The sequence below is a fragment of the Hylobates moloch genome, unplaced genomic scaffold (assembly GCF_009828535.3).
Source record: "Hylobates moloch isolate HMO894 unplaced genomic scaffold, HMol_V3 SCAFFOLD_1, whole genome shotgun sequence".
NCBI lineage: Eukaryota > Metazoa > Chordata > Mammalia > Primates > Hylobatidae > Hylobates > Hylobates moloch.
In genome coordinates, this window is record NW_026652276.1 from 100,192,185 (window position 1) to 100,206,622 (window position 14,438).

Consider the following 14,438-nt stretch of genomic DNA (forward strand, 5'->3'; position numbering starts at 1 on the left):
ATCCAGTGGCCTGAGTGGTGGGAGCTGCAGACCAGTCTTCTGTGGCAGGCTGAATGCTCCAGTCTTCAGTAGGGAACTGCTGGATAGCACAGAGGGCACCTGCATGCCTTCAGACCAGTCTGCAACCTCAGGTTGAGTAGCAGTGAACTCAGGAGCCGGAGCAGTCCATTCACCCTGAAATTCCTCCTTGTCACAGCCTTTTCAGCAGCAGCCTGCTCTTCTTTTTCAATGTCTTCATGATCTCTGTAGAAGTAGAGGTCAGGCATGACCTCCCACGGGTGTTCACAGGAAATGGTGCCACGCATGCGCAGAACTTCCCAAGCCAGCATCCACCACATCAAACCCACTGAGTGAGCTCCCTTGTTGTTGCTTGGGATGGCAATGTCCACATGGCGCAGAGGAGAATCTGTGTGACACAGAGCAAGGTAGGTAGGTTAACATAAGGTGCCTCTGTGAGAGGCTGCTGATCAGCCTTGGGGTCAATAAACACAAGAAGCCGTGACTCCCGGAAGGCTGCCTGGATGTGGCTAGTGAAGTTTCCAGGAGTGAAGCGGCCAGCGATTGGAGTGGCTCCAGTGGCCACAGCAAACTTCAGCACGGCCCTCTGGCCAGTATTCCTGGAGGGTATGACACTGACATCAGCGGGGTTTTCAATGGCAACAATGCCACAAGCTGCCAGCAGAAGCTTCTCCCAGGTCCTCTTCAGATTTAGGATGTGGATGCCATCACTTTTCCTTTTACACATGTACTGTTCCATCTGTAAGTCAAGATTGGTGCCACCTAAGTGGGTTCCCACTGCAAGGAAATTAAGGACATCTTGCTCCTTCATTTGCAGGACATCAAGGGCTCCGGATGTTGTGAAAGTTTCTCTTTAAGTTACAACAGGAATCCAGAACAACACCGGATGGACTCCTCTGTGGGTAGCATGGAAAGCTTTTTTTTGCTTTTTTGTTTTGAGATGAAGTCTTGCTCTGTCACCCAGGCTGGAGTACCATGGCACGATCTTGGCTCACTGCAGCCTCTGTCTCCTAGGTTCAAGCAATTCTCCTGCCTCAGCCTCCCGAGTAGCTGGGATTACAGGTTTGTGCCACCACACTTGGCTAATTTTTTTATTTTTAGTAGAGACAGGGTTTCACCACGTTGGCCAGGCTGGTCTCAAACTCCTGACCTCAAGTGATCTGCCTGCCTCGGCCTCCCAAAGTGCTAGGATTACAGGCGTGAGCCACTGAGCCTGGCTTATTTATTTTTTTGAGATGGAGTTTCGTTCTTGCTGCCCAGGCTGGAGTGCAATGGCGCGATCTCAGCTCACTGCAACCTCCCCCTCCCGAGTTCAAGCAATTCTCCTGCCTCAGCCTCCCAAGTAGCTGGGATTACAGGCATGTGCCCCCACACCTGGCTTTTTTTTTTTTTTTTTTTAGAGAGAGAGTTTTCCTCTCTCCCACGCTGGAGTGCAGTGGCATGATCTCGGCTCACTGCAACCTCTGCCTCCTGGATTCAAACGATTCTCCTGCCTCAGCCTCCCAAGTAGCTGGGATTCCAGGCGCCCGCCACCACGCCCAGCTAATTTTTGTGTTTTTTAGTAGAGATGCGGTTTCACCATTTTGGCCTGGCTGGTCTTGAACTCCTCACCTCGTGATCTGCCCGCCTCAGCTTCCCAAAGTGCTGGGATTACAGGCATGAGCCACCGTGCCCAGCTTAATTACGTATTTTTTTAGTAGAGACAGGGTTTCACCATGTTGGCCAGAGTGGTTTCAAACTCCCAACTTCAGGTGATCCATCCACTTCAGCCTCCCAAAGTGCTGGAATTATAGGCATGAGCCACTGCGCCCAGCAAATTTATTTTTTGTAGAGATGGGGGTCTTGCTATGTTGTCCAGGCTGGTCTTGAACTCCTGGCCTCCAGTGATCCTCTGCCTGCCTCAGCCTCCGAAAGTACTGGAATTATAGGTGTGAGCCACTGTGCCCAGCCTGGGAAGTCCTTCTTTTGGTCTGTGCCCTCTCACGCACTTTTGTTTTTTTTGAGATGGAGTCTCATTCTGTGGCCCAGGCTGGAGTGCAGTGGCGCAATCTCGGCTCACTGCAAGCTCCGCCTCCTGGGTTCATGCCATTCTCTTGCCTCAGCCTCCCGATTAGCTGGGACTACAGATGCCCACCACCATGCCTGGATAATTTTTTGTATTTTTTAGTAGAGATGGGGTTTCACCGTGTTAGCCAGGATGGTCTCGATCTCCTGCCCTCGTGATCCGCCCCCCTTGGCCTCCCAAAATGCTGGGATTACAGGCGTGAGCCACCACGCCCAGCCCCTCTCACACACTGTCTCCAGGTCAGACAATACAGGGGAAGGGGAAAGTGGGAGCCAGGGAAGCTTCCAGGTTCCCACGAGGGTCTAACATTCTGCCTCTCCCTTTTCCTGTTGTCTTCCCTTTTCAGGGTCTCTCCCCTCTACGCTGCTGGCAGGAGGGGAGATGGGGTTAATGGGCAGACCAATGGACTCAAGACTTACAAACTGTCCTTTATTCGGAGTGAGGCTGAGGAACATTAATAATTTATCACGCGGGGAGTCCCCAGAAGCCCTGTGCCCATGAACCCCTGTGGGCAGAGGAGAGAGGCGGGGACTCTGAGAGCTTCCTGAGAGGGCTGTGTGTTGGGAGCAAGGTGACATATTCAGTCCAGGCACACGGAACATGCACTCAGGAAGCGGGGAGAGAGACCCATCCCCTAACTCCCAGGATGGGGGCCAGGCCCCCTAAAAAGGCACAATGGCAGGGCAGGTTTCGCAAAGTGGTTGAGTGTCAGGGGTCGACAAAGGACACCATGATGTAGCGTGTGCCCCAGGTCGTGGGCAGCCCCTCGTGGTAGTGGGTGAGGCGGCCGGGGTGCAGGAGTGCCCAGCCCTTCCTCGGGGAGGAGATCATGCAGTCGTAGCGCAGAAAGCGGCAGCCACCTCCCTGGAAAGAGGAGAAGGGAAAGGAAACATGGAGCGAGCAGACATGGGGCCTGGGGAGCAGGCAGATACAGGGGGCAGGGCGGCTAGACCAGGGGGCCTGGTGCAGCAGACTGGGGCGACAAGGGAGATGGCAGATATGGCAGACACCGGGGGCTGGGGTGCCCGCAGACAGGAAGATCCAGGAGGAAGCAGAGGTCACCTGCCCAGAAGCGATCCAGGAGCTGATACCCACAAAATCACTGGGAAATGGGTAGGGAGGGGAGCTGGGGGTGCATGCAGGGGCTCTAGGTGGGGACCCGAGGGTCCCGAGGTGAAGTGTGGGTGGGTGGTGTGGCTGGGGCGCACCTCATAGTCCAGGCCCTTGTGGTTGAGGGCGACGTTGAGGGTGAAGGTGGATGAGTCGTGGTGTGGCCGCAGAGACGGCTGCTCGTCTGGCCGGTATCGAACCACAAAGTTCATTACCGCCCGCGCCTGGGGGAGAGGAGGGAAGAGGCTGCAGGGATGGCTGTGAGCGCAGGGGGTCTTTTATTTTGTATTATTATTATTCTTTTGAGACAGTCTCACTCTGTCACTCAGGCTGGAGTGCAGTGGTGCGATCTTGGCTCACTGCAACCTCCGCCTCCCGGTTTCAAGCAATTCTCATGCCTCAGCCTCCCGAGTAGCTGGGATCATAGGCACCCGCCACCACACCCGGCTAATTTTTGTATTTTTAGTAGAGACGAGGTTTCACCATCTTGGCCAGGCTGGTCTTGAACTCCTGACCTCAGGTGATCCGCCCACCTCGGCCTTGAAAAGTGCTGGGATTACATGTGTGAGCCACCACGCCTGGCCACAGCAGGGGGTCTTCAGGGAGATGACGGTCCCTGTCCAGGGAGGGGAGGGGAGGGGCGGTGGGACCCCTGCATGGGAGGGTCTCGCTGCTCACTGCCATTAGATTAGGGCCAAGCCTCGCCCCGGGTCTCAGCCTGGCTCCCTCCCTCCCCTGGGGTGCCTCCTGCAGTGTCTCATTCCCCTGGGAACTAAAGTGCATGGAGCCCAAATGCTGTGGGGGCCGAAAGGGGTCTGCGTGGAGACTTCCTGCCCGGGACTGGGGTGGGGAAGGTGGGGAAGCAGCTGGCAGGTGGGCAGCGCACCTTGGTGTGGTAGCCGGGAAACAGGCTCTCGGTCATAGGGCCCACATACGTCCGCAGCAGCTGCAGCCACTGGTCCTCGTACCCCACCTGCTTCATGTGGATGTCCACAGTGGGCACATTCTCGTAGCCTCCAGCCAGCCTTGAATCCTGGGGGCAGCGGGCACTGAGCCACCCGCCCCTCCAGCCATGGCGTCCCCCCAGGGCAGTCCAGCCTCCTTCCTCCTGTCCTCCAGCCTTCACACCTGTGTTCCTCTGTGCGGAACAGTCTTCTTTGCTACTTCTCAGCCTGACTCACTGCTCCCGGCCCTTCAAGTCCCAGCTAAGATGTCACCTGTCCTGTGAAGCTCCCTAGTACTCCCAAGTCTGGGTCAAGGCTTCCCCGTGGCTCCCACTGCACCCAGGCTGCTCATCGCAGCCTTAGAAGCTGTGGCGGCTGCTGCTCACAGCACGGCAGAGCTCGGCCGGCACGAGACATTCCTGCAGTGCAGTCTAGGACAGTGGCCCAGGAATGGAGTCTTGCTCTGTCACCCAGGCTGGAGTACTGCGGCACGATCACAGCTCACTGCAGCCTCTAACTGTGGGGCTCAAGTGATCCTTCTGCCTCAGCCTCCTGAATAGCTGGGACCACAGGGACATGCCACCATGCCCGGCTAATTTTTTGGTTTTTCTGAGATGGAGTTTCGCTTTTGTTGCCCAGCCTGGAGGGTGATCTCGGCTCACCGCAACCTCCGCCTCCCGGGTTCAAGCAATTCTCCTACTTCAGCTCCCGAGTAGCTGGGACTACAGGCGCCCGCCACCATGCCTGGCTAATTTTGCGTTTTTAGTAGGGATGGGGTTTCTCTATGTTGGTCAGGCTGGTCTTGAACTCCTGACCTCAGGTGATCCACCTGCCTTGGCCTCCCAAAGTGCTGGGATTACAGGCGTGAGCCACTGTGCCTGGCCCAAACCCGGCTAATTTTTAAATTTTTTGTAGAGACAGGGTCTTGCTATGTTGTCCAGGCTGGCCTCAAACTCCCCCTGCTTGAGCAATCCTCCCACCTCAGCCTCCCAAAGTGCTAGGATTACAGGCATGAGCCACTGTGTCCAGCAGTAAATATTTCTTGAATACATGAATAAATGCAGTTGTGACCCCAGGGTCTGCCTCCCTCTTGGGCACCCCTCTTTGCTCCCATTTTCCTGATTCCATTGTTCGTTTACCAGATCCCGCACCTCCTCCTCTGGGGAGCCCTCTGCCCTCGTCGCCCAGGCCCTTACCTCATGCCGGCCGCCTGACCACTGGCCGTAGTGCTCCATCTCTGCCACCAGCTCATCACACATTTGTTCTGACAGCAGTGGGAACCAGTACACGTCTGGGCATGGCTGAGGATGGGGCGAGGGAAAACACGGCTAGCTGACGCCGCAGAATGGGGAAGGGGACAGGCAGCAGGCAGAATGGGAAGGGGCAGGGAGGAGCAGGGATGGCTGTGTGAGAGCAGCCGGGGACCCGCCAGGTAGGGGCTGGGGGAGCGGCAAGGGTGAGGACTGGTTTCTGGCACAGCAGAGGTGGCAGAGGCTCCTGGAGCCCCTCATGCTGGGACAGTGGTTTCCAAACTTCTGTAACAGTGCATATCTCTTTTTTTTTTTTTTTTTTGAGATAGGGTATTGCTCTGTCACCCAGGCTGGAGTGCAGTGGCACAATCATAGCTCACTACAGCCTCAACCTTCTGGGCTCAATTGATCCTCGCCTCAGCCTCCCAAGTAGCTGGAACTACAGGCACATGCCACCCTGCAAAGCTAATTTTTTCTTTTCTTTTTTTTTGAGACAGGATCTTGCTGTGTCACCCACGGTGGAGTGCAGTGGCATGATCTTGGCTCACTGCAACCTCTGCCTCCCAGGTTCAAGCGATTCTCCCACCTCAGCCTCCCGAGTAGCTGGGACTACAGGTGCACACCATCACACCTGACTAATTTTTGTATTTTTTTTTTTAGTAGAGACAAGATTTTGCCATGTTGGCCAGGCTGGTCTTGAACTCCTGACCTCAAGTGATCTGCCTGCCTCAGCCTCTCAAAGTACTGGGATTACAGGCATGAGCACCACTCCTGGCCTCATTTCTTATTTAATTTTTTTGTTGTTGTTGTAGAGACAGATTCTCGCTATGTTGCCCAGGCTGGTCTTGGACTCCTGGCCTCAACCGATCCACCCACCTTGGCCTCCCAAAGCGCTGGGATTACAGGCATGAGCCACTGAGCCCAGCCCCATTCTTCTTTAAAGATGTGATTTCATGCATAACACCAATATACCCAATACACAGGACATGAGAGGCTGTCTGATCAATGCTGGGTTTGGGGGCAAGAATCCTTTCTGCTCGGCCTCTGCCTTCATCTTGTCTGAACAGAAAACCCTCACATCTCTGGGGAACTCAGTGTGAAAACTTTGAATCCAGGCGGGGGCCCCCAAGAGGCGATGGCCATGAGGGCAGGGGGCAGGTGTGGAGGCTGGGCGGGCTCACCTGCTCTACGATTCCTTCCCCTTCCAGGGCCCGGCTGTAGTTCTCGTGGATGTACTGCTCCTTCCAGTCCTGTGGGAGGGTGGGGGGCACATCAGATCTGTGCCCCCCTCGCTCCCAGCCCCCAGGGGACCGCCCCTCCCGCTCAGTGTCCTGCGCTGGCAGCAGCCATCATGTTTGGTGTCTTCCTTAGCATAGGGCGGGGAACCTGTGTGCTCTGGGCATGGGGGACCCACTCACGACGGGATTGTCGAAGATCTGCCAAAGGTCGGGGTGCAGGTGCTCTGTGTCGTATCGGGAAGTGGCCAGGAGCCGGCCAAATTCATGCTGATTGCTCAGATGGAGGAAGATGCCCTGTAGTGGGGTGGGGGTGTCCATGATGCAGGCGATGCCTGGAGTCCGGGGGACTGCCCCCAGGCCAGACCATGCACCCACACTCACCTTGTCTCGAAAGCTCTTACAGAAGGCCATGTCTGGGTCTGTGTCACTGCCCGAGAACACGTCCTTCTGGGGCACCTCTGTCCGCAGGGTATCACCCCGGATCACATAGGCCTGGGAGATGTATGGCACGTTCCACACACCCCTGGAGGCACCGACACTGCGGTCAGCTGGGAGGGCGGCCCCCCAAATTCTGCCCAGCTCATCCCGGGAAGTCCTTCTTCCCTCAGGGTATCCTAGTCCCTGAACATAGGGCCCCTGCATGTCCCTTGTCAAGCATTGCTGGTCACAACCACCCCATCTCCCAAAATGCAGTCAGTTCCTACCCCAAGCTGTGGCACTTCTTTTTTGTTTCTTGTTTTTGGTTTTTGAGACGGAGTCTCACTGTGTCACCCAGGCTGGAGAGCAGTGGTGTGATCTTGGCTCACTGCAACCTCCACCTCCCAGGTTCAAGCAATTCTCCCACCTTAGCCTCCCAAACAGCTGGGATTACAGGTGCCAGCCACCATGCCTGGCTAATTTTTGTATTTTTGGTAGAGATGGGGTTTCACCATGTTGGCCAGGCTGGTCTTGAACTCCTCACCTCTAGTAATCCACCCACCTCGGCCTCCCAAAGTGCTGGGATTACAGGCGTGAGCCACCGCGGCCGGCCCTTGTTTTTTATTTTCTTGAGACAGGGTCTCCCTCTGTTTCCAGGCTGGAGTGCAGTGGTGGAAACATGGCTCACTGCAGCCTCAACCTCCCAAGTTCAAGTGATCCTCCCACCTCAGCCTCTGTAGTAGGTGGGACTACAGGCACGCACCACCGTGCCCAGCTAATATTTTAAGTTTTTTGTAGAGATAGGATCTTGCTACGTTGCTCAAGCTGATCTTAAACTCCCAGGCTCAAGCAGTCCTCCTACCTCGGCCTCCCAAAGTGGTGGCATCAAAAGTGTGAGCCACTGCACCCGGCCTCGTGGCACCTCTGACTGGTGACCACTCCAAACCCCTGAGAGTGGGGGGCTTGGGTCTACTTGGGCCCTGGGTTGGAGGAGGCGGGGGGCTGCAGGCTGGTGGGACTCACACTCGCTTCCGCTGCACCAGCTCCACGTAGTCCTCGGAGCGGGCGTAGTACTCATCGGGGCTCAGGGCACCCCAGAAGTTGGACCACAGCTTGCCGTGGCGGGACAGCATGGGGGCGATCACCTTCCTGCGGACAGGTGGGGGTAAGGGCTGGGCAGACGGGAGCAGGCCTGGGGAGCCCGGAGCCCAGGGCAGGAGTGGGGTTCCCGGGGCCCGTTGGGGTGTCCCCCGGCTGCGGGGAGAGGGGGCAAGCCACCTGTTCTCCTCAATGAGGATACGCAGGGTCTGCAGGTTGGTGAGGACAGCATCGGCGTCCAGGCTAAAGTAGAACCCACACTCGGGGTCCTGCCGACACAGGTCCCTGGAGGTGAGAGGCGAGAGCTGAGACGGCGGCGGGCGGGGAGGCGGTGTGGATGGGGGAACCGGCCCATGCCCCCAGGAGAAGAGGAGGGAGGCAGTGTCTATCCTTCCTTCCCCAGGCTCTCTGCTGTCTGGGTGAGCTGGCAAGGGCGGGGGTGACAGCGTGGGGGCGGCAACGACGCGAATGGGGAGGCCCACGAGGGGCTGGACGGGTGACAGGTGAGGCGAAGGTCAGGCAGCAGGTGGTAGCACCCCCGACCCTACACCCTCATCCCACCTTCTCCTCCCCCGGCAAGCACCCGCTCACATGGCCATGTCCCTGGCCTCGCCTGGGCTCAGAGCCTCCTCCGGCCCCACCAGCTTCACAGCTGAGAAGTGGTCCTGGAGCTGCGGCCAGGAGTCAGCGATGTGGGGCTCATGGAAGACCTCCTGGGAGGGGATGACATAGGGGGATGGGCTCAGAGGGCAGGGAGGCGGCACCTGAGGGATGGGGGTGCGGGAGGGAGATGGGGATGGGGGTGGGGGCATGAGAGTTCTGATCAGGGCAGGGAAAGGGTCCCTCAGGAGAGGCTCCAAGGGGGGAGTCTCACGTTGTTGTGCAGAAAAAGGGTGACCCTGTCGGGGGGATAGTCCAGAAGCAGCAGCCGCTGCAGGAAGCGGGGCAGAAACGGGGTAGGCTGTTCCACAAACACGGCCAGAAACACCCGGGGGGGAGGCTGGAAGATGCAACACGCAGGGACTCAGAGAGAAGCCTGGAATTCTCTGCTGCCCCCACCCAACCTCCACCCTGACAGGTGCAGGGACCCAGGAGCGATGCCCCCACCGCCCCTCAGCCCACTGTCCTCGTACCTCCTGCTCAGCACACTGCCCTCTCGTGCCCCTCCCCGGCACCCTCACCTCACCTGCCCCCCCGGGAGTGTCCTCCGGTCCTGGTTGCAGAAGCCACAGCCTCCCTCGGGAGTCCAGCCGTTGGGGACGTAGTTTCCCAGGTAGTTGAGCTGCAGCTGTTGGGGACAGACTGAGGCTGAGTGGCTGAGGCCTCCAGGGGTGGAGGTGGGAGTCAGGCACCTCTGCTATGGGGGCTGGGGAGGGCCGGCTTCTCAGAAGGGTTGGAGGTGCCTGGGGGTTGGGGCAAGGCGGGGCGGGGGTTGAGACCACTGGTGGCACCTTAGTGGGACCATTTCCATGGACCACAACGGGGAGCGTGTCGTAGGCCACGTTCCGGATACGCACACGGTTCCGATCAAACTTTAAAACCACTTCATCTGGGGAAGAAAGAGGCCAGGCTTCAGACCCCCTTTCTCTGGGAGCTACCAAGCAACACATTCTTCTAAATATGGGGTCCCAAATTCTCCAGGGAATAAAGGGACACCAGGGCTATCCTGGAGTGTGGCTTGTTGGGGGCAGGAAGCTTTGGGTTCTGACTAGGCTGCTGGCCCAGAGAGCTCCACTGCCTACTACCTGCGTAATCACAACGCAGCTGGGCTAGGAAGGGGAGGGTGAGCTGAGCGGGAGGCCAGTAGGAGCCTCAGCATCCTTTCCCCTCCTCGTATTCTCTCTCTCCTTCCTTGTTTTTTTTTTTTTTCTGAGATGGAGTCTTACTCTGTCACCCAGGCTGGAGTGCAATGGCGCGGTCTCGGCTCACTGCAACCTCTGCCTCCTGGGTTCAAACGATTCTCTTGCCTCAGCCTTCCAGGTAGCTGAGACTACGGGCACATGCCACTACACCTGGCTAATTTTTGTATTTGTATTTATTGTTTTTTATGCTGAGATGGAGTCTCACTCCCAACACGCAGGCTGGAGTGCAGTGGCACGATCTTGGCTCATTGCAACCTCCACCTCCAGGGTTCAAGCGATTCTCCTTCCTCAGCCTCCCGGGTAGCCGGGATTACAGGCGCGCACCACCATGCCCGGCAAATTTTTGTATTTTTAGTAGAGACAGGGTTTCACCATGTCGACCAGGCTGGCCTCGAACTCCTGACCTCAGGTGATCCACCTGCCTCGGCCTCCCAAAGTGCTGGGATTATAGGCATGAGCCACCACACCCAGCCTAATTTTTGTATATTTAGTAGAGACTGGGTTTCACTATGTTGGCCACGCTGGTCTCAAACTTCTGACTTCATGATCTGCCCACCTCAGCCTTCCAAAGTGCTGAGATTACAGATGTGAGTCATCGCACCTGGCCTCCTTTTTTTTTTTTTTTTTTTGAGAAGGAATCTCACTCTGTCACCCAGGCAGGAGTGCAGTGGTGCAATCTCAGCTCACTGCAACCTCCGCCTCCCGGGTTGCAGTGATTCTCCTGCCTCAGCCTTCTGAGTAGCTGGGATTAGAGGCGCCTGCCACCACGCCCAGCTCATTTTTGTACTTTTTTTTTAGTAGAGACGGGTTTTCGCCATGTTTGCCAGGCTGGTCTCAAACTCCTGACCTCAAGTGATCCTCCTGCCTTGGCTTCCCAAAATGTTGGGATTACAGGTGTGAGGCACCGTGCCTGGCCTCTCTCTCTCCCCGTTCTCCCCATCCCCTGAGGCAAGTCACCAACCCCTTCACAAGCTGTTTTTCTCATCTGTACAAGAAGGATAACCAGGGACCTTCCCTTTGTTAAATGAAATCACAGAAGTAGGCCGGGCACAGTGGCTCATGCCTGTAATCCCAGCACTTTGGGAGGCCGAGGCAGGCGGATCACCTGAGGTTGGGAGTTCGAGACTAGCCTGGCCAACATGGTGAAACCCTGTCTCTACTAAAAATACAAAATTAGCTGGGTGTGGTGGCGCATGCCTGTAATCCCAGCTACTCGGGACGCTGAGGGAGAAGAATCACTTGAACCCGGGAGGTGGAGGCTGCGGTGAGCCGAGATTGGACCACTGCACTCCAGCCCGGGCAACAGAAACTATGTCTCAAAAAAAAAAAAAAAAAAGTCCCTGGCCCGGTGCCCAGGCACAGCATGTGTGCAACAGATGCCAGACACGTTTTTGCTTTCCTTGCTTCTGGTAGTACCATCAGCACAGTGCAACTCACACAACCAGCCACTCAGACGCCTGACAAAACCACATAGAGGTGGGCTTGGATCAGCCCAGCTCCTCCAGAAGCCTCTCCCAGCTCAAGACCCCTAGCTGTAGAGGCCGCGCATCGCCCACCTGCAGCTGTCTTCCTCCTCACCTAAAGCCCCGTTGAGGTTCTGAAAGATCCGAGACTTATGATCCAGATTAAGGCTGAGTTTCTCCTAAATGGAATGAGATGCGATGGAGTGGTTAAAATGGAAGGAGTGGGAAGGACATCATTTCTCACTTTTCTCTCTCTCTCTTTTTTTCTTCTCTCGCTTTTGTTGCTTAGGCTGGAGTGCAATGGCACGATCTCAGCTCACTGCAACCTCTGCCTCCCGGTTTAAATGATTCTCCTGCTTCAGCCTTCCAAGTAACTGGGACTACAGGAGAGTGCCACCACGCCTGGCTAATTTTTGTATTTTTAGTAGAGACGGGGTTTCACCATGTTGGCCAGCCTGGTCTCAAACTCCCGACCTCAGGTGATCCACCCACCTCGGCCTCCCAAAGTGCTGGGATTACAGGCATGAGCCACCATGGTTTTTCTTTTTTTGTGAGAGACAGAGTCTCATTCAGCCACCCAGGCTGGAGTACAGTGGTGCAAAACATCCTCAAACTCCTGGGCTCAAGTGATCGTCCCACCTCAGCCTCCCAAGTAGCTGGGATTACAGGCGTACACCATGAAGCCTGGCTAATTTTTTTTTCTTTTTTTTGTAGAGATGAGGTCTCAACTATGTTGTCCAGGCTGGTCTTAAATTCCTGGGCTCAAGCAATCCTCCTGCCTAAGCCTCCCAAAACTCTTGGATTATAGGTGTGAGCCACCACGTCCAGGCACACATTTTTCTCTTTGCAACCCCCTTTGCTTCTCCAATCCCATTCAGCCTGAGGCCTCCACTCCCACAGAGCTGCGGGATGCGCCCACTCCTCTGCCTTCCCTACCCTCAGTCCTGGGTCCAGGTAGAGCCGTGTGTAGAACAGCTGGTCATCGTCATCATCCTTGTACTTCCACTGGCGCACGATTTGGTGGATGGTGGTGGCAAAACCAATGAATCCTGGCGGGGAGGGGGAGTGTTGACCCCGAGACTCCCAGGGTCCCAGGGCCTGTCACCCAGGCCGTCTCCAGCCCTCAGGCACCTTTAACACTCTGTGTCCCACCGCTCTTGGCCCCTCTGCCTTGGGCACTCTGCCACTCACCACCAGAGTTGAGGAAGCGCTTCCCCGTGCCCACCTCAGGGTACTGCTCCGCCAGCCCCCACTCGGGCCAGCAGAAGCTCTCCGCAGAGAAGAGCAGGCGGCTGCCACTCTGGACGAACTTCTTCAGCAGCTCTGTGGGGCTGCCAGCCAGAATCACGTCGTAGCTGGGTGAGGAAGGGGAGGATGGGCAGGGGTCCACTGGGAACCTCAGCATCCTTACCTTGCTCCCTATCCCCAGCCCCGTTACCTATCCACAAACATGATGATCATATCCTCCTGGTCAGCGTATTTCTCCATTTCCTTCTTTAGCCACCGGACCTTCTGTCCTCCACCAACTGTTCGGGCCACATCACCCCCTCGCCACTCCTCTCCCAGGCCCAGGGTCTGTGGAGAAGACGCCCCATGCCAGGCAAGGGGGGGGGAGTTGGGGGGTGGGGACTCCTGACCAGGCTCACCATGGGGACCTGGGCATCCAGACTTCAGCTCACCCCTCCTGCTGGGACCCCCTCCCAGGGGCCTTTCCCTCTCCTCACCCGCACAGTGTAGTTGAAGAACTCCGCAGAGCGCAGGAAACGCAGGTACCCCTCGGTTTCAGCTGTGGCCACAGTGATCACCAGCAGCTTCTCTGTTACCAGAGGGAAATGGCACTTGAGATCCACCGCCCAGCTCCGGGCCCCACGTGCTTTGCTGTCCTCCCTCTCACTCGACTTCCCTCCCTTTCTTCCTTCCCATTCTTAAACTCTTCTCACCCAGGAACACTCTGACCCCAGGGAGGGCAGGGTGGGAGTGGTGCCCAGGAATTCCGAGTCCCTTTGCACAGGGAGGCTGGAAACCCCAGTTCAGGGTGGTGATGGGCGAGGGGCTTGGCGCGACTCAGCCTCAAGAGCACGCTGGGCGGGGGACGGGCCAGACACCTCCTCGAGCCTCCGACCCCCTCCGGGCCAGGCTGGTAGGCACATCAGCCTCTGCCCCCTCGGCCGTGCCGGGCCTCCCCGGGATCTCACCTGGGTTGACTGGGTCTCGGCCCCGGGGCCGGTCGGAGGCTGAGGCCGCAGGGGGCAGCAGCAGCGGCAGCAGCAGCAGGAACCGGAGTCCAGGCCCCGAGGAGGTCATCGTGGGGAGCGGGCCCAGACAGCACGCAGGATCCTGGGATCTCAGCTACGCGCCTGGATCCCAGCTCCGGAGGGGAGCTCCGGGAAGGGAGCGCTCGGGCTGCTGTGCGGCCGCCGCGGGGAGCAGCTCGGCTGGGGCCACGCCCTGAAAAAAAGGCGTATCCGGAGGCTACAGAAAGCTCCAGATGCCGGCGCCGCAGACAAGGCGAGGATTGTCCCGGGCCCACGGGATGCGGGGGAGGGGCGGCGGCTCGGGCCGGCGGGCGGGAGACAGGGACTCTGGGCCGAGCCAGCCGCTTGACACATGTGGAAGTTGAAACCTGGACAGGGGAAGTGACCCCTGGCGGAGAGTCCGGCGGGACGCGGGGGCGGGTCCTGGCCGCAGCCCTGCCCGGAGAGTATGGGCGGAAGACGGGGAGAGCGAGGGGCTGGCGGCGACAGGGAGGGAGGAAGCCTAGGAGTCCCCCGCGGGACGGAGGCCTGGGGGAACTGGGAGTTGAGCTTTCTGCAGAGGGCCACTAGGAACCTCGGATTGCCCACGGAAGCCAGCCACTTGCTTTGACAGTCCGGCCCACCTCCTCTTCTGCCCAGAGGAGAAGCTCCAGGGGTGCCTTTGTGATCACAGCATCTTCACAAGGACCAAAGGAAAATAAGATTTCTCGTAAGAACA

General features: G+C 57.6%; 2 protein-coding genes and 1 pseudogene across 4 annotated transcripts in view; 1 reads left to right on the forward strand and 2 right to left on the reverse strand.

Annotated features, from left to right (window-relative positions):
* Positions 1-14,438, forward strand: part of COL26A1 (collagen type XXVI alpha 1 chain) — a 553,406-nt gene that overhangs the window by 184,586 nt on the left and 354,382 nt on the right. The gene's annotated exons all lie outside the window — the stretch shown is intronic.
* On the reverse strand, positions 43-745 carry LOC116809396 (small ribosomal subunit protein uS2-like; annotated as a pseudogene).
* On the reverse strand, positions 2,514-14,438 carry PLOD3 (procollagen-lysine,2-oxoglutarate 5-dioxygenase 3). Of its 2 annotated transcripts, XM_058443616.1 has the most exons (20): positions 14,089-14,103; positions 13,661-13,913; positions 13,190-13,281; positions 12,904-13,040; positions 12,657-12,820; positions 12,402-12,514; positions 11,581-11,644; positions 9,592-9,689; positions 9,327-9,428; positions 9,015-9,140; positions 8,732-8,853; positions 8,321-8,425; positions 8,066-8,191; positions 7,007-7,148; positions 6,806-6,919; positions 6,569-6,637; positions 5,334-5,438; positions 4,080-4,226; positions 3,292-3,417; positions 2,514-2,947 (listed from the first exon to the last, which is right to left on the reverse strand). In XM_058443616.1, the coding sequence occupies exons 2-20, from the start codon at positions 13,767-13,769 to the stop codon at positions 2,792-2,794; spliced, it is 2,217 nt and encodes a 738-aa protein (XP_058299599.1). In that variant the 5' UTR covers positions 13,770-13,913; positions 14,089-14,103; the 3' UTR covers positions 2,514-2,791. The 2 variants fall into 2 exon arrangements, with proteins under 2 accessions (XP_058299599.1, XP_032611996.1); XM_032756105.2 differs by lacking the exons at positions 2,514-2,947; positions 3,292-3,417 and adding an exon at positions 3,425-3,809 and having other exon boundaries at positions 13,661-14,438.